This window comes from Carassius carassius, chromosome 38 (genome assembly GCF_963082965.1).
Source record: "Carassius carassius chromosome 38, fCarCar2.1, whole genome shotgun sequence".
Taxonomy (NCBI): domain Eukaryota; kingdom Metazoa; phylum Chordata; class Actinopteri; order Cypriniformes; family Cyprinidae; genus Carassius; species Carassius carassius.
Genome location: NC_081792.1, coordinates 6,231,627 through 6,259,169, shown reverse-complemented (window position 1 = coordinate 6,259,169; position 27,543 = coordinate 6,231,627). Strand labels below are relative to the sequence as shown.

Sequence of the window (27,543 nt, the reverse complement as noted above, 5' to 3'; positions counted from 1 at the left end):
TTTTAGGTTTTGACATGAAATAATTAAAACTATCAATAAACTAACCTGAAAGTTTTACTGTTAGGTTACATGAATCCCGATCCATCAAACAGCCAGAAGTAAAAATATTAGGCTCAAGAATACCAAACCCAAGAATTCTGAATTAATTTTAAGATTATGGGAAGTTAAAATAATATCGAGACAGCCATAATAATGTTATGTTAGTTTGACCAGCGCTCTCTTGGAGCAAACATCAGAATTCTGTCGACACGCTGTGGGTCAGTTCCTCTTATTATTTTAGCCTATGTTTTTTGTCCAGAACTCTTCTTAAGTTTTTGGGTCAAGCGTCGGAGCTTTTGTTCTGTGAATTTATTAGTCCTATTTAGTAATACTTCTAATGCATAGGGTACAATGTTTCGTGGATTATGTATGGATTATATCGCATTGCACAATAGCCTATATGATGACATTTTATGATAGATTAATTTAACTTAATTCGTATTTATACCAAAATATTTTTGGAACGTGCTATAAACTATATAGACCTTTAAATCTTTTAAATCTGTTTAACTTGCTTAACCAACTACTATTACAAAAATTTAATACTGAAAGTTTAGTCTGAACAGCAGAATTCAGGAGGAAACGTAAAAGAAAAAACGGCTAAAGAAACAAATATTTATTTAACTGGACTTTTGACTCAAAACCTTTAGGTAGTTATCATAACACTGATATTGCATTTGTCATGTCATGTCATTTATTTATTTATTTTAACTTTTTAGAATTGTATATTTTAAAAACAGGATTATTGGGGTAATTCACTGAAAGTATACCCACTTTACATTTAATAGATGTACCTGAGACAGTTTGGATATCTAGATACTCCACTGAACCCAGAAGCTCAAAGAGATTCCAGTGAGCGGGCAATGAAAGTGGCTCTCAGGTAAAACAGTCACAGTAAATGTAGCTAGTTTATGTATAGACATTTCTGTTTATTTCCTTTAATAACACATTGGCTTCTGCACATACTAAACATGTATCTTAATATGTTAAAATTTTATATTTGTAATAATTTTAAATAAATGTATAATTTCCCCCCATATTAATACATGATAATGCTACAGTTTCTTAAATTAATTTATTCGGAACTTTCTTTAATCATAATTCTTGAGGAAGATACATTGTAATCTCTGTTGTATCTACTATTGTGAGCTTCTGAACTGTCATATTTGTAAAAGTCTCTTTCAGGGGGTGTCAGGGCTGCCAGTCACTGGAAATCTTGACCGAGCTACTCTTCTTAAAATGAGGCAGCCGCGATGTGGTGTTGAGGACCCCTTCAACCAAAAGTCTTTAAAATACAGGCGATTTGGTGGTGAGCATATACTTCCTGATTGTTTAATAATACAGTCAACCTTCTCAACCAAGTTTGGTAACATTTTCTCTGAAGTCTATTATAATGAAGATTGTTCTTAATGTATTGCAATTCATGTGCAATTACTTATAAAAAAGAAAAAAAAAAAGAATAATATGTAGTATTGTCATGGCAAGCCAAGGAAAGAGTTGAGGATCTATTTGCAACAACAACAACATTTTTTTGAATCGTTGCCAAAAATACACTGAACGACAAACACAAACTGACACAGCTATAATCCACAATGTATAGACAAGGTCCAACACAACTGAACTGAAAACACAGGTTTAAATACACAGGGAAGGTGAAGAAATAAACAAGGGACAGGTGAGTGGAAACAGTGAGTAACTATGGAAGAAACAGAGGAAACTGTAATTGAACACAGGAACGAAAACCAAAACAGAATAAGTGATGCTTTATAATCAAGTTTTGGTAGGAGCACGCGCAGATAATTAACACACAGCCAATTCATCATCAGTTATCACATCCATCTAGAGAGAACCCCTAAAAATAATCAAAGCAGTCCTACCTTCGTGATTCTAGTCTTTCAGCATACCCCCACTCCTCACTTTCAGCTGGTTCCTAACCCAGCACAGGGAAGAACACTTGGGGGGATCGCTTGGGTCCAGGCTAAACGCAGAGGTCGCACCCCTCTCCCCGGTCAGGGGGAGTACCCTGGGCTCAGGAGTAAGTACAGAGCTCGGAGCCCTCTCCCCGGACAGCACGCCAAATATGCATAATCCTTTACTCAGTTTATTATATGTAAGTGTGAACTCGTGAAAGTAACATAAATGAAGTCTACTTTTAAACAACACTGTGGTATCATGAATGGGCTATGTGACACATTTACTGTATTGGAATATCAACAAAACTGCCATTGATAGTTTAACACAACAGTATTTTGAAAATGATATTGGATTTTCTCCTCACTGTGAGAAATACTGCCTGTCTGGAAGCAGAGTAATACAAACTGTGAATAGTCCAACTACTGATAATAAAAAAAATATCAGCACTCCTGGAAGGCCTCTCAGCTAGTCAGATTTGAAGACCTGAACTAACTTTTGTATATAATATATTTTATACTGTAGGGCAGTCATGGGTTGAATTTGTAACCCAAAGGTTGCGGATTCAATTCTCAATACCGGCAGGGATTGTAGGTGTGTAATGCATTCTCTTCCACCCTCAATACCACAACTAAGGGAAGGCACTGAACCCCCAACTGCTCCCGGGGTGCTGCAGCAAATATGGATGCCCACTGTGTGTTCACGGTGTGTGTGTGTGTGTGTGTGTGTGTGTGTTCACTACTCACTGCTGAGTGTGTGCAATTGGATGGGTTAAATGTAGAGCACAAATTCCGAGTATGGGACACCACACTTGGCTACAATTCACACCACTTTTACATAAAAACAACAGTTAGTTCATTAATACATTATAAAATGTAGCTGTTATTACAATTATTTGATGAAAGGAATTATGTGTGCATTATAGTGCCTTAAGAATGCCCTTATGATTTATTATAAATACAAGTTTCATAGAAAGTCTCACTAAAATGTATTTAAAATACTGTGAAAAGCAGTTTAATTCAAATGCATTTAAAAAAAAATGTTATGGGCTATGACCTTCTCTGTATTATCTCACAAAATATTTACAAGCACTTGACTGTACATCCAGAATAATTATTTTCATTTTCTTTCAATTAGCTATGAAAAACTGGTGAGATAATAACCTTAATTGTCAGTATGTGTGAGGTACACACATTGGACATAAACAATAACTAAGTAAACCAAGTAAATACATTTGCTCTTTATTTAGAGAAAACATCTGTTTGGATTTTTAATTTGTCTTTCTTATTTCATAGGATTTTGGCGAAAGAAAAACTTAACATATCGCATTTACAACTACACACCAGACATGGGGAAAACTGCAACACAGACAGCCATACGTTCAGCATTTAAATACTGGAGTGATGTCACCCCACTCATCTTTAAAGAGATTAACTATGGACCTGCTGATATTCAAATCTCATTTCACAAGAGAGTTGGGTGTCCTTCACCTTTTGATGGTCCTGGTAAGTACATCTCACCAAATTAATTATATTATTTATTATAATATTAAAAGTTATACTATAAAAATTACATTTATTATATGCACTCATTTTACTCCTGTCATTAATAAGATCTAATGTTATATGTTATGTTATCATTCTCGTAAACACAGTCCTGGCAAACTGTAAACTCAGGGACACACCAGCTTTATGTACTGTTGCTTTTCAATGCAGAACAATAATCTTTTCATAGGCCATGTTCTTGCACACGCTGAAGCCCCTCCATCAGGAATAGTTCACTTTGATGAAGATGAATTTTGGACTGAAGGGAAGTATTATGGTTCCAATCTGCGTATTGTTGCGGCTCATGAGATTGGGCATGCTCTAGGCTTGGGGCATTCTCAGTACAGCAGTGCTCTTATGGCAGCACACTACACTGGTTACCAAACCGAGTTTAGTCTGCACATTGATGATATCAGAGGAATCCAAGCCATATATGGTAAAATACTCCAAACAAATAATTGAACATTTGCCATATATATTTGAATATTTGCAAATAACTGCCTATGTTAATTACTCTTATGAATTCAGGTAAAAGGATCTTTACTACAACCACTGCTGATGATATCTATGCCGTGACGTATCCCACTGCCATAGCCCCATTCCCCAGGGGTGATATGCTAGATCCATGCACTGCTAAACTTGATGCTATAATGCTTGGTGAGAAAACCATGTAATATAACAGTGCACATGACATCAGTTCATTCAAATTAAACAAATACAGTAGATTTGCTTGTTCAGTGACTAATAATATTATATAACGTGTTCTAGAAAATATTATAAAATGTTTTTTTTTTTTTTTTTTTTTAGGTCCCTCACGTAAGACGTATGCTTTTAGTGGGGATTATGTGTGGACAATTACAGATATGGGCCATAACTCTCCAGTAAAAATAAGTTTGCTATGGAAGGGGCTACCAGGAAATCTGAATGCAGCTGTATATTCCCCAAGAACCAACAAGACATACTTCTTTAAAGGTAGATTATTATTCTCTGCACATGTTTTTTATGCTTTTTAAAATGTTTTATTGAAAACTGATGTAACTGCATTATAGCCTATAATGAATGTAATACAAGATAAGCTGTTTACTCATAAATGTTTACAACTTGAGAGAGAGCGTCGACTGGGGATGTCGACTAGGATGTAGCAGGGGGTGTGTCAAAATACTGATAGTTGATTCCAAGCTACTATGCAATCAGTACATTGATCCTGAGGTGAATCAAATGGCAGGCCATATTAATCTGGTCCACTGCCACCAGAATGCAGATGTTGTGGTTTAGATGGAGGAGAGTGGAATCATGAGGCCAATATCCCATTGGATGGGACTGTTGAAAATGGAGGATGGGAGAATGAATATGAGGTAAACATTGGGAAGATTGGCAGCATGCAGTTGGAAGAGGGCATCAGTTTGCTGTTTTTGGAACTATGTCTACATGTCACAGTGTAGTGAAATCAAGTGAAGAAGAATGCCCTCCATTCCTGGTGGGAATGTAGGCACTTGGTAGAGTGGAGTTACTCCAGATTGCATTGGTCATGATGACTTGGAAGTGTAGCTGGGATCCCTCTAGTCAAGTCAGCTTTATTTGTATAGTGCTTATTTCAATACAGATTGTGCCAAAGCAGCTTCACAGTGATAAACAGGAAAAATAGCAGAATCATTTATGGAAACTCATGTATTGAGACAACAGTGTCATTGTTCAGATTAAGTTTGTTTAGTGTATGTTCAGTTAAAATCAATAACAGTGTTAATTTCATCACAATCATAGCTCAGTTTGGTTCTACAAAAGGCAGCAATGTCATTATTCAGCTGTAGTTACAGTAGCTTAGTGTTGATTCAGTGTTGCAAGATGTGATTCAGCTGCATAGCAGTTCCACAGACTACAATAGTTAAGTTTGATTCTATTTGAGTTATTGTTCCTATCCAGTGGTGTCAATGTGGTCACATTGATAGATATCCTAAAAGTTATGTGACTTTCAGACCCCAGCTAAGGAAACCAGAAGGCAACAGTGGCAAGGAACCCAAACTCCATTGTATAACAGAATGGAGAAAGAAACCTTGGGAGAAGCCAGGCTTCAGTTGGGGGATTAGTTCTCCTCTGGCATAGGCAAACAAACATGATAATATGAGTTGTAGTATGTTAAGCACATTAAAATATGTAGGTAGAGCTGTCACTTTAGCCAGTAGTCAATGACTGGCTTATGTGAGCGTGATTTCACCAAGTACAACATGTTCCTGGATCAACATCCTTGTTAATCCTGGAACAACATTCCAATCTACCAGTCAGAATAGAGATATAACTTTTCAAGAAATATCTGTTTTAGGCTTAAAATCAGGGTTAGGTCCTTCTACTCTCTTGTTAATCAGCTATCTTTTCCCACTGATTTTTAGGAATAAATTATTGGTAGGCTTAGGTTTATCAGTGGCCTTAAGCAAAATTAACATCCTTCTGGATAAAACAGTCCCAGCTGGACTTGGCATGGTTGGCCATATGGAGTTTGGCTTGGGTTGACCAAGGGCTTGTTTTTGAGGTCTTCACTGAACGTGAAGGGCTGTGTTAAGGTTGTTTCTGGGTGCAGGTCCACCATATGGTCTGGATACTGATATGAACCCGATCTAAAGTGAAAAAAGTGAAAGTGACATACAGCCAAGTATGGTGACCCATACTCAGAATTCGTGCTCTGCATTTAACCCATCCAAAGTGCACACACACACACACACACACACTGTGAACACACACCCGGAGCAGTGGGCATCCCTTTATGCTGCGGCACACCTCAGTTAAGGGATTTGCCGGCCCAAGACTCGAACCCACAACCTTAGGGTTAGGTGTCAAACTCTCTAACCATTAGGACATGACTTCCCCAGTATCTGGCTGTCTATGGTATCCTCGGTATAAGGATGAAGCAGAGAGTAATATAAGTGAAGGTGCCATTCTTCTTACAATGTAACAAGTACATCGGATGTTATGGGAAGTTAGGTTTTATGCATTGGATATTGAGCATATGTCGTAATTTAGAGATACTTTTAAGAAGGAAAACGCAGATGTACAAATTTACTTACCTGCTCCTTTTTCTTAGGTGAAAAAGTCTGGAGGTTCACAAATTATCGCCTTGACTATAGATACCCCAAACCACTAAAAAGAATCCCTGCCAACATTGACGCTGCATTGTATTATGAGAAGAACAAGAACATTTTCTTCTTTAAGGTATAGTGAGATTTTAACGTTATTGTACACAACCTATGCTTAAGAGAAATAAAATAAAGAAAATAAATCATGATAAATTCATAAGCCCTCATGTCTGTACAAAGTTCTCTCTATATAAACAAAAATTCCTGTTGATACATATTTATCATTTTCTAGTTAAGTAAGTGGTTCTTAGCTCCAGTTGTGGGGACCCACAGCACCACACAACTTTTGCCTCTCTTATTTACTCATCTGATTAAAATAATCAGATTCTTACCAAAGAGCTGCATGAATCAAACGTATACTGTGTCACATTACTGTGTACATTAAATAAAGTTAATTAAGTGAGCAAATGTGTTAAAGAGCTGGAGCTGTATTTGCATTCAGATGTATATGCATTCAGATATAAAAATGTGCCCACAGCATCCCCTTAGATGACGGTTAATAGAATGACTAAATTACCTACAGATGATTGGTAAATATTTTTAAATCATATACCAAATTAAAACTTGTTCTGGCATACAAGTCTTGCGAAATTTTGACTAACAGTGAATTTTGACTGATTTAATGCCTAAAAAGAAACTTCCTAATAGATTTTCATCTATTTTGTAAAATTTTTTAGGATGCTTTTAATCAAGTAATGATTTGTAAAAAAAAAAAAAAAAAAAAAAAAAACCTAAACAATGCACCTCTCATTCGAACTCACTCCATCTCACAATCTCTCTTTCTAGCTCATAAATCTGATCCACATTACAGGTGCATCTCAAAAGTCCTACCACTTTACCCTACCACTTTGCACATTTTGAATGTCTCTTATCTGACACAATAAACCCCATTCACACTGCAACAAAGCAACATGATCCCATTCATTTTCACTAGAGAGCTGTTGACTTCCAGTGACACAAGCAACAGTGACTGTTGGCAACAGAATGTAGTCATGTGATTAGTAATATCCTATACGTTCTGTCAGATTGATGATTTATGAACTGATTTATGAACTGATTTATGTACTGATTTATGACCCCTGTCATCGTTGATTGACAGGTTGTCATATGTCAAATGTGTACCAGGTCAGATTTATGAGCTGATTTATGGCTATCTGACTCTGACTGACATGATGGTGGTGTGTGTAAATCAAAAGATCAAACAGATGTTAGATTTGACTTTTGATGTATTTATGGCTGGATTTATGATGGTTTTATCTCTAACCTGTTCCTTGGGGGGTTTTAATGGCATTGTTCCTTCCTGACCAGTTGCTCACTTCCAGTCTGGAGGGGTTTGAGTTCTTCCTGATTGTGAAAAAAATGGCTGAGCAAAGGGTGTGTATTTTCACCTTTACAGGATCAATGTTTGTTTGATCTATATGGTATATGTTAATACCTAGACACCAACAGTGTGGCTACTGGCCTGTCTACATCCACCTTCCAGCTACTTCCAGCTTCCATGTTTGTGTTTTAGGTCGACACCTTTGGTGAATTGGTGTCTAGACACCAGAGCCAAAAGCTTCTCCCCTATCTGTTCCCTACAGTGATGTAGTCGGTGTCCAATATAAAGTTTTAATATGTTTGTTAATGGGAATGTGGTTTGTCTGGCATTGGAATATATCCAAACACGTGTCCATCTCAAACACTAAATGATTGATTGATTGATTGATAGACTTTATTAATCCCACATTGGGGAAATTTCTGTGTTACAGCAGCTCAAAAATAAAAAATATAATATAATAAAATAGAATAAGAGTGGTTACAATAACAGTAATAATGATAATTAGAGAACAACTGTATTCACACAATAACCAACCTTATGTAAACAGACAGTATATAAATACAAATATACAATTATACAAATAAGTATAATGTAAATAAACGAAGGTTACATATTGCACAATTGTAGGTGACACACGTAATAAAAAGATAAAGAAATACACATAATGCAGAATAATTGTCCGGTGCTACTTAAAGTTCAGAAGCAGCTTGCAGTGCTGCATTATGATGTTGCATTAAAAAGTCTGACTGCTGCTGGAATGAAGGACCTGCGGAAGCGCTCCTTCTTACACTGAGGGTGCAGCAGTCTGCTACTGAAGGAGCTGCTCAAGGAGCTCACAGTCTCATGCAGGGGGTGAGAAGTAAATGGTTAAATTCTGCTTGATCTATATAGGCTAAATGTTGATAGCTAAGCAATCACTGTTTTGATTGTTTGCAACAATACTGGAATGCTCTGGCAATACAAATGTACAAAATATTTTCCATGCCAATAAAGCAACTGAAAACTGAAACATAGAATTAAAGAATTCACCAAGACTATTACCCATCACACTTTCTAAATGCTTCTAAAAAAGGTGTATTGATTGGGCATGTTCGTTCTACCTCATCTGTATGTGTGTATGCTTACACCTCTGTAGGATCAGTTCAACCACCAACTATCCACCAAGTCCACCTCACCTATCCATTTACTTCTGACAGTCAAGGTGGTTGTGGGGTCTAACTGACAGTGGATAAGAGTATCTTCTATGTGCTTGTGTTAATGGCTTTACAACATTCATCATAGATGTGCACAGTATCATTCTTTAGACAATTAATCAACACGGTGGCTGATTCTTTTGGATCACACACAAAAATGGATATGCTACATTTTAAGTATAGGCAGAATCATATATGTTGTGTTTACTTTTTGTTGTTATTTAAGAAATATTTTCATTTTAATCCAAGCCATAAATAGTATGTGGAGGATGTTTCTATTATCATAATTTCCTTTAGACCCTGATAAACTGGTAATTCATTTTCTAAGCAATTGACTCAATATACTGTACAGTTCTCATACTATGTGTATAAATAGCTGTGCTAAAACATTTATGAGTATTTTTGCATGACAACAGATTTTCGCCAGGGATATGGCACGTCTAAGAATCACAATGTTTTGTTCATTGCTCAATTTTTTTTTCTCTTACACCACTAGATTTAGTCATATGATCAAGATTTCAGATAGCTGTTTACAATTTGTGTGTTGGACTTGTATGTTTTTAAGTGAAGACATCTCTTTGTGAGCTGTCATCATAATAGGAATAAATAAAAAATTAAGAAATGAAGTTACAGTTTTTCTCTTTGATATATTTCTTTTAGTCTGTTCACAAAGTGCGAACACTGGTATTATCAAATTGCCTGAGTTATGAGAATGCAGTGGACATGGAGGACTGTAATGTAATAAGAGCTCAACATTGAGAGCATAGACCGTAGTTTAGATATATTTTTGAGGTTTGAAAAATGCAGTTTTACAAATGCTAGAAATTTGGCTTTTTTTAAGGAAAGATTGCTCTCAAATAGCACGCACAGATTTTAGGTCCTATAATTAACATCTCTGTTTTTTTTAAATTTAGCAGTAAGAAATAACTCGTCATCCAGGTTTTTATATCGACTATGCATTCCGTTAGTTTTACAAATTGGAATGTTTTGCCGGGCCGCAAAGAAATATAGAGCTGAGTATCATCAGCATAACAGTGAAAGCTAACACCGTGTTTCCTGATGATATCTCCCAATGGTAACATGTAAAGCGTGAAGATTAATGGCCCTAGTACTGAGCCTTGAGGTACTCCATACTGTACTTGTGATCAATTTGATACCTCTTCATTCACAGCTACGAATTGATGGCGGTCATATAAGTATGATTTAAACCATGCTAATGCACTTCCATTAATGCCAACAAAGTTTTCTAGTCTATGCAAAAGAATGTTGAGATCAATAGTGTTGAATGCAGACAACTATTATATATAGAGACATACAACCTCGATCAGATAATAAGAGCAGGTCATTTGTAACTCTAAGGAGAGCAGTCTCAGTACTAGGATAGATACTATGATAGTGTCACGATCATTAGCTGGAGTGCCCATGAGCTTCAGTAGACGGCACTCCACTCAGGACTCAGGACTCATTCTGAACTCCATTTCCCATCCTGCCTCATTCCTGGTACTGACTGCACAGACACACCTGAATCTGATTTCACACCTGAATCTGATTACACATCTGCAGCTAATACACATACACCCATATAAGCAGCACATGCACTCCACCACTTGGCGAAGTCTTGTTTAGCCTGTCTGACATTTCCCAAGCGTTTTCTCCTAGTGTTTGTTCTTCCCGTGTATGATCTTGGATTGTTTAAACCGACTCTGATTCTCTGCTGCCTGCCCTGATCTCTTCTATTTACCCTTAATGATTCTGGATATCCCTAACATACCTGACGCCATTCCTGATTTCTGCCTGTATCACCATTCTCTTAATAAAAATTCTGCACATGGATCCGAACGCCTCCGACTCCTCGTTACAGATAGCATGTTAAAGTTTCTACGCTACACAGATTATAGATACATTTCACCCATAACCTTTCGTGAATTCAAGAGACCAAATCACTAAGAAAGAGATGCAAGCAGGAAAATAAATGTTTATAATGCATATAGAATTCAGAAAATCTGTTTCATTAACAGTTTTGTAAAATATATTTTTATCACTCCACTAGATTTAGTCATTTTGTTCAGATCAAGTTCATGCTAATCCTCGCATGGGTTAGAGAGCATGACGAGAACATACCTATTAATTCAAGAAAAAGTATTAAACATTTGACTGAACTTTTTATTATTTTGACAAACCTCCATTTCAAATAATTTTCCCTGAGCTTTTTATCCACCAAATCTTTTTCAACACAACATCATTAAACATTAAAGAATGTTATCAGTTACTATCGCCAGCTAGACTTAATTTTTGTGTTGATGCTTCATGTGATCGCACTTTGTGGACAGACACAAAGTTGCACTAAAATAAAAATCTCAAAGAGAAAAACTGTAACTTAATTTCCTTATTTCATATATTCCTATTATGATGACAGCTCACAAATAGATGTCTTCACTGAAAAACATACACAGTCCAACACACATATTGCAAACGGCTATCTGAAATCTTGATAATATGACTAAATGAAGAGAAGAAGAAACAAAATAGAATAATGAACAAAACATTTTGATTCTTAGATGTGCCATATCCCTGGCGAAAATCTGTTGGCATGCAAAAATACTCCCAAATGTTTTAGCACTGCTATTTATACACATACAGTAGTATGAGAACTGTATATTGTGTCACTTTCATAGAAAATTAATTACCAGTTTATCAGGGTCAAAAGGATATTATGATAATAGAAACATCCTTAGCTTTTACTTTAGTGTGTTTAATCTTTTAGCAAGTCATTAAAAATGACATAATATCTACAAAATAGTCAACAATTAAAGTGCACAAGTTTTGTGTTCTAGGTAAGAAATTTTACACCAAGTCTTAAAGGCCAGGTAAATAATTAAAAAAATAGGTCTGTCAAATGAGAAAGGTTCAGTCATATATATATATATATATATATATATATATATATATATATATATATATATATATATATATAGATTAAAATATTTATGAAGTAAAAAACAAATAAATATGTGTTTGTCACAAACCCATCCAAAGAGTTTTCTGCTCATGTGAGAAAAGCACTTGGTTGCATTGATTTTCTAAAGAAAAAATACTGGTCATCAGACTATTTAAAGAAAATTAAAGACAACAGACAGCATGCCTTGCTTTAGTAACACAATGTGTTTAACCTTTTTAAACATGTTTTAAAATTGTGGTTTTAATTATTTTACTGAGAGGTTTTTAGTAAAAATGTATATTTGTTATTTTACAGTACACATAGGCTACTATCTATGGTTTGTGTAATAATAAAAACTCCATAATCATCGGGAAGAAGGAGGCGGGAACCGGCGGACAATCAAATGAAACTTTAATAATCAAAAATAAACACAAAACAGCGCATCAGCCCCTCACGGACGACTGATGCACACAAATAAAAAGCAAACATAAACTAAAGCCCAGGCCTGGTTCTCTCTCGTCCTTCACTGTCGTCGCTCCAGTTTTATATCCTTCCATCTCTTCCGTGGGACTCGAGACCGGTGGTTCGAACAGGTGTAGTTCATCTCCAATCACTCCACCGGCCTCGCTCCTCGTTCCCACGTCCCTCGGCCCCGCCCCACTTGTCACAGTTTGAATTAAAATGAAAACATTTCTTAAATAACAACAAAAAGTAAACAACATATATGATTATACTTAAAATTTAGTATACTAATTTATGTGTGTGATCCAAAAGAATCAGTATTGTATTGATTGTCTAAAGCACGATACTTTGCACATCTATATGAGATTAATGTTGTAAAGCCATTAACACAAGCACATAGAGGATAATCTTATCCACTGTCAGTTAGACCCCACAACCACATTCACTGTCAGAAGTAAATGGATAGGTGAAGTGGACTTGCTTGATAGTTGGTGGTTTGAATAATTTTTCACCTTAAGACTCCTTCTCATAAGATTACCTAATCAAGCCGAATTGAATCATTTAATGTTGAGATAGACACGTGTTTGGATGTCTTCCAAACCCAAACAAACCACATTCCCATTAACAAACATATAAAACATTATATTGGACACCAACTACATCACTTTAGGGAACAGATAGCGGAGAAGCTTTGGGCTTTGGTGTTACAACCCATTGTTGTTGCATTTTGTAGTTTGTCACCTTTTTGTATTTTAAAGTGTTTGTGTCCAGGTAGGATGCTGATTGGCTCCTACAGGCTAATGATTGGCCCATCTGGATTGGTGCATTCAAATTTAGGCACACCTTAAAAGCCCTGATGTCACTTCCTTTCTCCAGTGCAGTGCAGTGCAGTGCAGTGCAGAGAGAGAGAGAGAGAGAGAGAGAGAGAGAGAGAGAGAGAGAGAGAGAGAGAGAGCGCGAGAGCGAGAGAGAGAGAGACTTTTGACTTTTAACCCCCCTTTATTACAAAATATTCAAGGTTTAACTAAACCTTACATAGAATAAAAAGTAATTTAAAACACAAACATACAATAATAAATAGCACAGAAAATGAGGCAAGACAATAGCACAATTAAATATAAATTTGCAAAGCACCATCAAAATCAAGTTCACATATGCACTGGTTAACTCCCCAAATGTGATTGAAAGTCTCCAGGTCTTTAACCAAGTTATAGTATGCATGTTCCACCTTTAATCTAGTTTTAATTAACCCTTTTAAAATTAACATTACATCAGTTGACCCAACATTATTTATTTTGCTTTTACGTGAAATCCATATTCCCATTTTTGCTTGCCCAAACAAAAAATTAAGCAAAACATGGATCTGCTTTCTGTTTCTGCTATACTTTGGTCCATATATAAATAACATGGGTGAAAACACTTCTCCCAAAACTGTACACCATTCTTCTAATTGAGAAAATAAAGGCACAAGCCTCCCACACTGAAGAAATAAATGAAAAACAGTTTCAGTCATCCCACAAAAAGGACATCCCTCCTGAACCTGGGGATCGAGGTGTGCTCTGTATCTGTTTGTAGCTATTAACCCATGCACAACTCTCCACTGAAGGTCTCCGGACCTTTTTTCAATGGGAGGCTTGTACAAGGCCCTCCAGCAACCCTTCGGGGAAGAGCCTGATCCGAATAGCTCTTGCCATTTTGACTCTTTAACTCCTCCTAAAGAATGAGAGTGTGAAACTTTTACACATGTAACATACAATGCTTCCTTATCAGCTTTACTGAAACAGTCCAGTTTAGGTATCTTGAAGGTCAACATAGACCCCTCCTTTTCTTCAAATATACCCACATCCGGAATTATTCTTAGTTCAGGAAAGGTTAAATCCATATCTTCATTTGTTGTTTCCACACTTCGTTTAAAATCTGTTGATAGGCTCTCGAGAATTTCATTTATCAGTTTTTGTGTCCGACAAATTGATCTTATTCCAATCTTGGAAGCTAACATTTCAGGAGGCATCCATCCATCTGAAGTTATTAAATGTCCAATCTTTACAACTCCTGCAGCCTTTAGAAGATTCCTCATCGATGGTGATTTTAAGATCACTGAGTCCACCATAGAATTGTGCATTAGGGGTTCCTCCCTTGACCAGTGACCACCCTCATCCGTGATGTCTCTTGAGATATTAAAAGTCCTCCAGGCTTTGAACACTGAGTGATAAAAGGAAGTTAATCCAGTCAAATCAACACTTTGAATGTCCAGAAGAAACAAATGTTTATCCAGCCCCATCCCTCCTGTTCTTCTAAGGAGGGCACAAGCGACTCCAGACCAGCTTACATCCAATCCGGAGAGAAATATTTTTTACTGTCTGTAGTCTGAAAGTCTTAATTCTGCTTTTTATATCCACTAGTCCTTGTCCACCTTCTTGTCTGGGCAGAAACAAAGTTGATGCTTTTGTCCAGTGGTTACCGGATCACAAAAAGTCTGTTAAGCGTTTTTGGATTTTTGCAACCAAATCTTCAGGAGGTTCCAGAATGTTCATTTTGTGCCATAGCGTTGAGGCTACAAGGTTGTTACAGACCAGGGGTCTTCCCCTATAAGATAACTGGGGTAGCAGCCAATGCCAGCAAGACAACCGAGCACACACCTTCTCCACCAGGCCCTCCCTATTCTGTCTCTTATAATCCTCCCTTCCTAAAAACACCCCCAAATATTTTAACCCAGATTTTCCCCATTTTAAATTACCTGGGAGAGCTGGAGTGTTATGGTCTAAACCACACCACATTGCATCACTTTTTGCCCAGTTTACTTTTGCAGATGAGGCTTTACCATAACTTAATAAAATCTCTTTTAAAACCTGAACATCGTTAACATTCCTTAAAACAACAGTAATGTCATCAGCATAAGCTGAAACTTTTACAAAATCATTAAAAATATCACCTTCTACCTTCAAACCCATTAAACTCTCTCTTAGTTTACATAGAAAAGGTTCAATAGCTAAGCTGTAAAGCTGACCAGAAAGTGGGCATTCTTGTCTGATACCCCTCTGTACCTTAACAGGGACACTTAGGCCTCCTGCTATGTTTACCATACATGTAGCATTATTGTACAACAACTTTATCATTTTTCTAAAATTCTCACCAAACCCAAAAGCTTCTAATACTTTAAAAAGATATTGATGATCAACACGACCAAAAGCTTTCTCCTGATCGAGTGACAGTATTCCTACATCTATATTATTACACATTGCATAATCAATAACATCACGTACTAAATGCAAATTGTCAGCAATACATCTGTCTTTTGTACAGTAAGATTGATCTTTGTGTATAATTTTGAACAATATTTTGTTCAATCTGTTGGCAAGGCACTTTGATAAAAGTTTATATTCAGTGCAGAGAATTGCCAAAGGTCTCCAGTTCTTTAACAGGGTAAGATCACCTTTATTTGGAAGCAATGTTAATACAGCCCGTTGGCAGCTCTTTGGTAGAAAACCAGTACAATTACATTCCTTGAGCACCTCAAATAAATCAGATCCAAATGTTGTCCAGAAATGCTTGTAAAATTCACCAGGAAGTCCATCTATGCCTGGGGTACGACCCAACGAAAGACCCGTTACGGCATCACTTAATTCCGCAAAAGTTAATCCAGATTCCAATGCTTGCTTATCTTCTTCATTTAAACAAGGAAGATCTTGTAGGAATCCATTTTGTGTCGGAATGTCTATGTCCTCAGGTGAATATAAATGTGAATAAAAATTCACTGCTAGTCTACGCATTTCCACAGGTTCAGATGTACATTGTCCATTGTCATTCTTCAGGTTATACATTTGGTTAACTTGCACACTCTTGCGTTCTAGATTGAAAAAAAAGAGGTGGGACTGTCCATATCCTTTATTGATAAGAATCTGTTTCGCACAAGAGCTCCTTTAACCTTTTCATTTAATATAGAGCTCAATTTTAATTTCTTTTCAGATGTACATTGGAAGAAAGATCTCCTATCATATTTTTTCAATGGCAAGGATTTCTCTTTCAAGCCATTCCAGAGACCGTTTCAAACTAAAATTAGAATGAGATGTATACTGCTGACAAAATTCCCTTATGTGAGCTTTACCAACTTCCCACCAAATAATAACATTATCAAATCTTATTTTTTCTTTTTTCCAGGTCTCCCAAAAGAGTTTAAAAGATTCACAAAAACTCCTGTCTTGTAACAATTTGACATTAGAATGCCAGTAAACACTTCTGTTTTTCTTAGAATTCAAGTTACAGTCAATAGTGATTAATTTGTGATCAGTGAAGGATGTGGGGACAATAGCTGTATTAATAATTCTACTTTTCATCCTATCTGATAAGTACAGTCTATCCAGTCGTGCTGCTGAAATCCTCCCATCACTAACCTTTACCCATGTATATTGTTTAACCGAGGGATTATTTTCTCTCCATATATCAGTAAGATTATAGGTTTTAATAACATTTTCAAGTACTGTTGGTGACTGAAAATGGGGTTCTTCTCCATTTCTATCAAGCAAGGCATTAAGTGTGCAGTTCCAGTCCCCAGCTAAGATAATAAAACCATTACCTTGCTGTTGTCCTAAAAACACTTTCAATTTGTTAAAAAAAATAATTCTCTCAGCTCCTATATTAGGTGCATATACACTCACAAACGTAAAGACAATACCATTTAAATCAACCTTAACTGCTAAACATCTTCCTGGTTCAATTTCCTTTTTTTTCCAAAACTTTGGCTTTTATAGAGGGAGAAAAGAGAATAGCAGTTCCTGTGCTTAGGTTAGTACAATGTGTGAGCACACATTCATTCCTCCACCACAATCGCCAGTCAACCTCAATGTTTACATCACTATGAGTTTCTTGTAAGAAAATAACATCTAATTTCTTAACATGATGAATTCTATCACTATATCAGCTTTACTCTTATCCCTCATCCCATTAACATTTAGGGATCCCACGCGTAAGGTTTCCAAAAGAGGGAAATAGATTAGAAAAAGAACAATCAGAAAGAGATAGATGTGTATTAGCCATAGTAATTAGTTATATTTTCCTCTTTTTGGTTTCCCTTTCCCTGTCTTAGACTTTTTTAGAATATCAGTTATATGTTTTTTTTAACCTAAAACGTTTCTGTTGTGATAGCTCATCATTATTGCAACTTTTCCTTGCCCACATTACAGAAGAGATAAACTTATCCAGATCTGGGAAAAATTCACTCACTTCCGTGCTTCTACCTTTTGTGTCATCCAGGAGTGTATTAATTTGTGCCACAGTGTACAAACCTTCTTGTCCCTGTCTCTACTTTTGACATTTCTGACCCTTCAGACCAATGCCCATCATCTTTCATACTATCATCTGTGTACTGAGATAACCCATCGATATCATCCACCGAGCATTGCTCAGCAATTTGTATACCAGTCTGAGATACAAACTCATTTTCTTTTGCATCCTCACCATCATCATTTTCATTTATAACAAGCGCAGAACTGCATCCGGCCTGCTCACTACTCTCCACATCCACACCAGCATCGCTTTCACTCACCTCATTGTGCCCGTAGACCTCCCCTAACGGCCTTTTGTTTGGTTTCTTAGGTGATTGTTTATCCTGTGCTGCTGCCGTATTATCCTCGGTATCACTGGTATCATTGTGATGAGCTGATCCATTTTCAGTAGCATTAACAGGCAGCTGCTGCTCAACATCCGCTTTTTTATTAGGACAGGAGAAACGTTTGTGGCCTATATTTCCATAATCAGAGCACTTTAGATTGTCAGTACTTGCATACAGCATATATGATCCATCTCCATGACTTACAAGGAATGAGATCTCTAATGTGCGCTCGGATGAAGTCAGAAACATTAACACTTGTCTCCTAAACGACAAAACATGTTTGAGATCAGAGTTTTTACATCCCAATGGTATGTTTCTGACAGGACTTGCAATTTTACCGTATCGGGTTAATTCTTTAACAATCGCCTCATTCGAGACAAAAGGCGGTACATTGGAAATAGTGACTTTAGTTGCCGGAGCCGTTAAAGGAGTAACGGGCACAAACATTTCCTTAATCCATAATCCATTCTCAGTTTCCTGGTTAACTAACTGCTCTGTTTTTAAAAACATGATGACTGCTCTGTTCATTCGCGATGCTGAGAGAATATTGTCGAAGCCTATAATTTCTCCCACCACCACGAGAACATCCTCCACGCTGACGCCAAGTGAAGGTACACACCTGCAAACATTACGCAACGACAAGTGTGAGACTCCCTGTCTAACTTCAGAGGCCATACCGACACGCGACAAAAGCCGCGAGCGGCTTTAAATACTCAATAATCTTAAAACAATTATTATTAAGACCAAAGAGCAGGAAAAAATAAGAAAACACTTTCAAAATGCTCAATTTACACGCTCGCTCTAACCAGCACACTCAGACGCCCCACTACACTCATACATACGCACAGAGAGAGAGAGAGAGAGATTTGGTCTCTGTTGGACTTAGATACTATTTTTGTAAGTAGGAACTGTTTGGTATTTTGACTCTATTGCTGGTTATGACGTGGATTTGGATTCTCCTTGTAACTCTGTTTGCCTGATCTTGTAAATAGTTGTATATTATTGTAAATATAGAGGGTTGGGAGGAAGTAAGGAGTTTGACGCCATTTTGTTTATTGTAACCTTTTGATCTCTGTTTTTTGGTGAGGGAGTTAGTTGTCTAGACACCAATTCACCAAAGGTGTCGACCTAAAACACATACATGGAAGCTAGTCACCCAGACAACCTCGTTATTTAGAGGTGGATGTATACAGGCCAGTAGCCACACTGTTAATGTCTAGGTATTAACATATACCATATTACATTTACATTTACATTTAAAAATTTAGTAGACGCTTTTATCCAAAGCGACTTACAAATGAGAACAATAGAAGCAATCAGATCAACAAGAGAACAACAACAGTATGCAAGTGCCATGACAAGTCTCAGTTAGTCTAGTATAGAACGCATAGCCAGTGTTTTTTTTTTATTTTTATTTTTTTTATATAAGAATATGAAAGACAAGAATAGTGCTAGTATTAGTTGGTTAAGTCCATATAGAAAAAAAAAAAAACACTGATCCTGTCAAGGTGACAATACACAACCTTTGTTCAGCCACTTTTTTCCACAATAAGGAAGAGCCCAAAACCTCCAGACTGGAAGTGAGCAACTGGTCAGGAAGGAACAATGCCATTAAAAACCCCCATGGAACAGGTTCGAGATAAAACCATCATAAATCCCGCCATAAATACATCAAAAGTCAAATCTAATCTGTTTCACGAATTCATGCTTACATATAATTAGCTGAGGTATGGTATGCGTATTTGGCGTGCTGTCCAGGGAAGGGCTCCGAGCTCGGGAATGGCCCGAACCTAGAGTACCCCCCTTCCCCATCTATTTCTAAAGTGAACTCGAAGTGAGGAGATGGGGTGGAGGAGGGATGCTGATAAACTGTCAATGGATTGAGGTAAGTCAGCGATATTAATGCTATGATATTGATTACTTGATTGTGGTCCACCTGTGTTGATTAGGCTAAGTATCTGACACGCTCCTCACGAATCTTGTTACTAGAACATAATTTGATCTTTTGATTTACACACCTACCGTCATGTCAGTCAGGGTGACAAAAAGGTCATATACCCATAAATCAGCTACTGCAGTTCATATTACAGTTTCACATTCATAGTTTTGATTATTAAGAACAAGAAAATTTATTATTTGTCAAATTTAAATGATATTTAGTAGTTTTTGGCAGCAAAAGTGAGTTTAATTTGTTGATTGATTTGATTATCTGGTTAATGCTTTAATGCACTGAGCACTGCTTCAGTTTATATAACAAAACTATTCAACAGTAGAATGTTACCTTTAATTTTATGTCAGATTAAAGGGATCATAAAAGAACACAGCTGTGGGTGGTCTACTGTTGCAAACTATCTGGGTATTCGAATCCAACAAGGGAAGTCGAAGTTTGACGGTAACCAGATGCATGCTTGCACTGCGACAGGCAGTTCACATAAGGGAGAATGATAGCCAAATTATCACCACATTGCTACTGTCCCCATCTCTGCATCAGGACAGAAGGAGGAAGGTTAGTAGTCTTCCCATCAGAATCTGCACCAGCAGCAAGTCAGCCCACTGCAAGAGCATCCCAACAAAACATTAAGTAGGGAACCTTTAAGATAACCACTAGCCAAGCACACACACAAGCCTGTGGAACCAGATAATCACACATCTCAAAAACCTGAGACAAGCAGAAAGAATCATACAGCAGAGGAAGAATGCAAGTGCTAGCCTCATCCAGTATCCCTTTAAGTGTGCTCTGGGATTGCTGGAGGAAAAATATCAGGGACACTGCAGGCAACTGAGCTGGAGTTGGAGAATTACTGCAAAGAACTATATAGCTGCATCAGTACCTGGGCAAAATGGCATACCCTACAGGGTTTTCAAGAACTTCCCAGGCTCCTGAAGCTGTTATGGAAGCTAATGCACATTTCCTGGAAAACCCAATCCATCCCACCTACATGAAACATTGCTTCATTGCCAAAGGAAAAAGACTCCTGCAGCATCGGCCAATTCAGATGCATCATAAATGTTGATCTTCTTCTCTGTGGTGGCAAAACGCATCACCGCCTATGTCTTCGTTAACAACTACACTGATAGCAGTTGTCAAAAGGCAGGCAAGCCTGGGTTTTCTTGCTGTGTGGAACTCTCTGCCATCTGGAAACAAATACAAACAGTCAAACACAACAAATCAGACCTCTACATAATTTGCTTGATATTGCGAATGCTTACAATTTTGTTCCCCACCGTCTAATTAACTTCTTCCACATACCATCAAGTATCCAGAACTCAGTAGCAAACTACTTCAACAACTTCTATGTTTGCTACACAAGGGATACCTTGTTGGCATCAGCTACAAAAAGGCATAGCGATGAATTTTATCAGCCTGGGCTAAAAGCAGGAGTGGGTAAGGTACTTGTATAAGCTAAGAGACTCACCTGACCCCACTGTTCAAAACTCCAAGGTTCAAGTCTGCTATGGACAATAGTGGAATAGGTAGTAGATCAGGCCATCAACCAGCGAAAACCTCAGGAGGACGTTGGTTAGCTGCAGACAGGCAGGGCCGGCCTTGGATGGGGATCGGCTCGCAACCTGTGCTCCAAAGCCACAAACAAGGTGAAACTTGTTGATTTCAAAATTCTTTAAGATGAAGGAGGAGACCTAGAAGATCAAAGCAGCAAGTCAGGAGTTCCAGGGCAGTCGGACAACCTGGGCGGCAGTCGTAGACAGGACCATCACATGGGCAAACATGTGGAGAATTCCTTAAGCAAGTTTGAGCTTCACTATCCGGGCCCTGTACAACACCCTTCCCAGTCCTCGGAACCGACATTTGTGGTATGTTTTGGACGAGTACTGCCAAATTTGTAACTCCAATAACCCAAGCTTGCAGCACATATGGTAAATATAAATCTAGTGGTTCTTTTAAAAGTGAACTGTACCAAGCAGTGGAAAAGTGCCAATATTATCTGCCTGCAAAGCAGCATTGTCTGAAGGCCGCTGCAGATTGCACTAAGACCAGTTCCTGTGCAAGCTGGCCAAAATCTTGGAGGTACGCAGGCTGGAGGAAAAAAAGGGCTAGCCTGGCAACACAACAACAGCTAATCCCGTTTGCTAGGCAAGGAGGTATGGTCCATAGTAGCAAAACAAGATCATGGTTACTCCTCTCACGCAGAGTTAAGTGGAACATGAGCATTGACCTTGAATTACCATCAGGAAATCACCATAACCTCACTTCGGCCAGACATTTGTGCTCTGGTCCATTTCTACTATGTTCGTCATCTTGGCAGAACTGACCAACTGCTTGGGAATAAGGAATGGAGGCTGCCTTTGAAAGGCATATGAAAGGTATACAGACCTATCACCTGCATGCTCACAAGCTGGGTAGATTGTATTAACATTTCCGGTAGACGTTGGGTGCAGGGGCTTAACTGGAGCATCCATCCTGCTTCATGAAATCCCTTGTCCAAATGGAAGAAGACCCTCAAACATCTGACAGAGGAGGCAAAATGGAAGCTTTTGGCTCTAGCTCCTGATGAAAGACAAGATGTGGGCAAAAATTTATCTTATGGCCTTTCTGCAGGGGACAGTAGAGAGACATCCCTGCCACTGCTCCACCACCTCAAGACGTTTAAGTATTAAGAGTAAATAAAGACTACACACCTGCGCATTTATGGCTATAGACTGATGCATATTATGTATGAGCATGACATAACCGTTTTCACAAATTAGCATTTCTGTAGATTACATTGAAATGATAATGGTAAGGTTTTCAAAATCTTGAACTTTGAAACCAGTTTTCGAATGTTTTAAGGCCCCCAAAACACCATTGTCGTGTAAATGAACAGCCAAAATTCATAACATCTTTTTCATGGTGTGTAGTTGAAAATTATGTTGTTAACCTCTGCTAGTTCATAGAATTCTATCATAATGAACTGATGATCTGAATCAGGTGTGCTAGGTAATAGAGACATACAAAATATGCAGAGCAGTGGGATACCAGAACCAGAATTGAGAACCACTGGATTATTGTAAATAGTTCTTTGGCGAGTGTACATAAGATGTTCGCTCTAAATCCTTAATCAGATTTTGATCACCTACAAAATGTATAACATTTGATGCACAGTAATGTAAAAACTTTGTGGTGTGTGGTTTGTGAAGCGTTAGATTATAGGTAGGTTATATATATATAGCATTAGATTTAGAACTACTCCCATTGCTCAAAGGGTTGCAGCACTGCACTGTAGCCGAATGTACTCATGTCTACACATGATGCAATAATTTCCTTATTGCAATGTGATTTTTGCAGTCTCACAAAAACTTTCATCGTAACTAACACCGTGAAAACACAATGTAAATGAGAGACTCTTTGTCAGTTTTATAGTTTTATTATATATAATAGATTTAATGAAAATGCAGAAATCAAATCACTGATAGTCTCACTGATCTTGAATTGACTTGTATGATTATAAAGAGAACACTCTTAATGTATGAGCTTGGTTTCTTTATGTAAAATCATCACAATATAGATAACAGATGCTACTAACAGCGTGAAGTTGATGGTTCAATCACTGGTTTGATTCACTAATGCATAAATAGCAAACCAAATTTGCGACAAACATCTGTACAATCCCTTACATATTACACAGATCATAGGTCATGATGATCAGTTTCTTATATTATGATCACATTCTCAAGGTTAGTTTATAAAGTATAGCACCAAAAAGGTTTTTATTTGCCTAACAGCAGTTTTGTGATTGATGGAAAGACATGAGTTGTTGAGAACATATCTCCTTAATTGCATGACAGATTAAGGGCATGTCTATGAGAATTGTGATGTCAATATTTTTTTTTTCCTTTTTTTCTATTTTTAAAACTTGCTGTATGTTTTTATTTTAGAGAAACCTCTTATATGCATAGATATAAAGAACAATTTGAGTCTCCATTTCATGACCCCTTTAAACTGAAGTGAATTTATTGACCGATACAGTCATTATATAATTTAAATTTAATAAAAAATACATTGTTTTTCTTGCTGCTACTAAACAGAAAAATTACACAAAACAGAGTCCTTTTATTATTAATTTATCACAGATCAGGCTTTAGAATGAACATTAACAAGTTGGTCAAGCACATATTTCAGTAAAAGTGTGTCCATTTGGAGCTAGCATCCATTTGTGACTAGTTTACATAAGAACCCACAATGAAATGTTCTGAACAAAAATAATAATAATAACTATTATTAATAATAATAACTTGATCAGGCACTTAACACTTTTCACTCTCCATGAATCCTTCATAATAATAAGAACTGTATAACATACTTAGCAGGTATCTAAATTCATTTTTTCCCCAAGCGATCCTGTCTTAGTATTATTTCTTTTCTTGTCTTTTCTTCTTATCTCCTCACTAACATGTGCTAGTGGGCGGGCCAAAGGGATGAAGAAGTGGGTTTTGTGCTGGAAGTCTTGTTCTCATCATAAAGACAAGAAAGTCCAAAATGAGTCTCGATGGTTTCATTAAAAGCTGTTTTGGATTAACAAGGAAGTGTTGATTTCTCAAACCTACAGTGTATTTTTATAGTGCAATAACCCAGATATGTCAAAAGATCAAGGAAAGTTACATTTTCTATTTCATGACAACTTTGAATAACTCTTTCTTTTTTCAGGGCTCAGGCTATTGGCAGTGGGATGAAATGGTTTATAATGACCTCAGCATTTATCCCAAACCCATTTCCCGTCTGTTTATTGGCATCCCATCATATCCTGATGCAGCTTTGACATGGACCAATGGGAAGATGTATTTCTTCAAAGGTGACAAGTACTGGCGCTTAAATGAGCAATTAATTGTTGATTCTGGATACCCACTCAGCAAACGTGTCCGTTGGATGAGGTGCAACTAATTTGCAACAATGTTTCCCTTTAAACTCAGTGAACATTTTACGCTATATTATGTAATCTCAGTAACACGCCAGGGTAAATGACATGTGTAGGCCTATACAATTTACAGTAAATTCAATCCCGGTACTTCTAAAATACAAATCATTGTTTTAGGTATATATATATATATATATATATATATATATATACACACACACAGTGCCCTCCATAAGTATTTGAACAGTAAAGACAAAATTGCTGTGGAGTCAAGACATTTGCATATATGATTAAAAGATGAATATGTGACAAAACTGCAGAATGTCACGTTTTATTATTAGGTCTTTCGACACATTTATGATTTAGTTGCAGATTCCTTGCATGCAATTAGAGCAGTGAGTTTGCAACCCATAGATATTACCAGACTCTTGGTCTTATGCTTTGAAATGCTTTTCCCCAGCCTTTAATGCAGCCAATTCCAACTGTTGTTTGTTTTGGGGAGTTTCTGTCTTTAGTCTCATCTTCAGCTGGTGAAATTAATGTTCAATCAGATTTAAATCTGGAAATTGATTTGGGCAATCCAAGACTTTTTCCTTGCCCTGATAAAGTCCTTGACTGAACTGGCAGGGTGTTTTTTGATCATTGTCCTGATCCAATATGAAGTGCTTTTCTAATGAATTTGGTGGCATTTTCTTGAATATTGTTAGCAGAAAATTATTTTGTACCCTTCCAAATTCATTAAAATGAAGAGGTCCTGTTCTAGAGACAGCCATGCATGCCCATGCCATGACACCACCTCCACCAAGCTTAACAGATGAGGTTGTATGCTTAGGATCATTTGCGGTTCCCTTTTTTTCTCCATACTTTTGCTTTTCCGATGATGTTATTTGTTATTCGGAGCACCATTACTTCAAAAGAATTATACCTGAAGACCGCCCTCTGAGAAATACTGAAAATATCGAAAGTTGTCAGAACACTTAGTGGATTGCAGTTTGTTTATGCAGGTGTGTAGCCGCAGATTGCAGTTGCAGTGATACATCACTTCCTTGAGTCCTATGATATCCCTGTGTTTGTGAAATTTTTATAATAAAATGCTGATTGACTCTGGTTTATTTGTGTTTTATGAAAATTCCATTAAAAAAGTATGATTTATTATCTGACATACACATGAAACATTCCTTTCTCTAATTACTTTACATGAATATTTGATGCACACACAGCTGTGTCGGCTGTTTCTTCACACCCAGTTGTCAACGTCTAAAGCAGACGAAAAAAAAAGCCATGGATACTTCAAGAGCCTAGACGTTCTGTCTGAACTGTTCACACATCAGCTACTAGACCCCCAATTTACTTTGGTACTACTTTCACAAAACAGGTTCCAATTTTTAAATATATGAACACACTTGTAACATTATTACACTTGTCACAGTAATTTTATCAAAATCTCATTCTTTCTGATCTCATGTTTTCATTTCAGTTGAACATATTTTGTTTCCACATAATCATTGTTTTCTGGTGGGCCGGTCTGTTTTTGGGCCACGAGGGCTGGTGTTGTCATGCCACTGGGTTGAACTATATTGTCCCTAGACTGCCTGCACTCACAGAAGCACCACTCTTTTTATTATTTTCTTGCAGCCAATATTATTTTCACTAGACCATAATCAGTAACAAATTATCTATAACTAATCATTCTTTTTGCACAAATCATTGTTTTATATGTGAATGTAGACATTGGAGGAAGGCTTTAAAACCAAGCGGAATTCTCTGCCGGCTGCTCCCGCTTCACAGCGAGCGGGACTCGTGCTAACTGCACCCTTCACCATCCATTTTTTTTAGTTACAAAATCAGTTTGGGCGACTGCAAACGCCTTGATTGATCATGAGCCCAACATTCAGCATGGCAGGAAAGAATTTTATCTACTTGAGAGAAGATGTATTTTATTGTAAGTTTATGCTGTTAAAGAGAGGGGGGAAATGCATTACAAAATAAAATAAATAAATAGATTAAAAAAACTTGTAGCGTTGGCTATTCTTCAGCTTGGACCTCATTACTCAAGTAAAAATCAAAGCATCAGAACCGGCCCACACTCTCTAAGCTTTCTTTGATTGAAAAATATGAATTTTCATTAATTCAGAGGCTGTAGTTCAAAATTTTAAGTGCCATTGGTTAAAAAAATTCAGTTTTTATGCTTTCAAATTTCATGCCAGTTGTAATTTCACAGTATTTTTTTTACCTCCTACCACTACACGTGTGAAGTCACAGTTTGTATGATGGTACAATTTACTTAGGCCGATGAAATTTTTAGTATGACATTAAAAGTCTTTAAAGAATAACTGTATATAATGGGGGGGGGGACTATATAATAGTCACAGAACTATGACCCCAACCCCCCCAGATCCCACATCTCCAGGTCCTTCCACATACAACTAATATACGTTGGAATACACCAGTCAATTTGTGCAGCATTGGTCTGCTCACTACCTCATTCAGCATGGAACTGATGTCATTCTACCATCTCATCAGTCAGTTTAAATAAAATAACTGCTCTTGA

At 37.1% G+C, this 27,543-nt stretch overlaps 1 protein-coding gene across 1 annotated transcript; it reads left to right on the top strand.

The window, feature by feature from the left end:
• Window positions 1-827: 827 nt before the first annotated feature.
• Window positions 828-25,091, top strand: mmp19 (matrix metallopeptidase 19). The gene is made up of 8 exons (XM_059528705.1): window positions 828-919; window positions 1,215-1,345; window positions 3,246-3,455; window positions 3,685-3,930; window positions 4,023-4,151; window positions 4,302-4,466; window positions 6,568-6,695; window positions 24,785-25,091. The coding sequence occupies exons 1-8, from the start codon at window positions 828-830 to the stop codon at window positions 25,016-25,018; spliced, it is 1,335 nt and encodes a 444-aa protein (XP_059384688.1). The 3' UTR covers window positions 25,019-25,091.
• The last annotated feature ends 2,452 nt before the right edge of the window (window positions 25,092-27,543 follow it).

What these genes read in the sequence shown, in the direction of transcription:
- mmp19 (XM_059528705.1), top strand. Translation starts at nt 828, where the DNA reads ATGTACCTGAGACAGTTTGGATATCTAGATACTCCACTGAACCCAGAA. An exon ending in AGGAATCCAAGCCATATATG is followed by an intron (nt 3,931 to 4,022) that starts GTAAAATACTCC and finishes TTATGAATTCAG; the next exon opens with GTAAAAGGATCTTTACTACA. An exon ending in ACTTGATGCTATAATGCTTG is followed by an intron (nt 4,152 to 4,301) that starts GTGAGAAAACCA and finishes TTTTTTTTTTAG; the next exon opens with GTCCCTCACGTAAGACGTAT.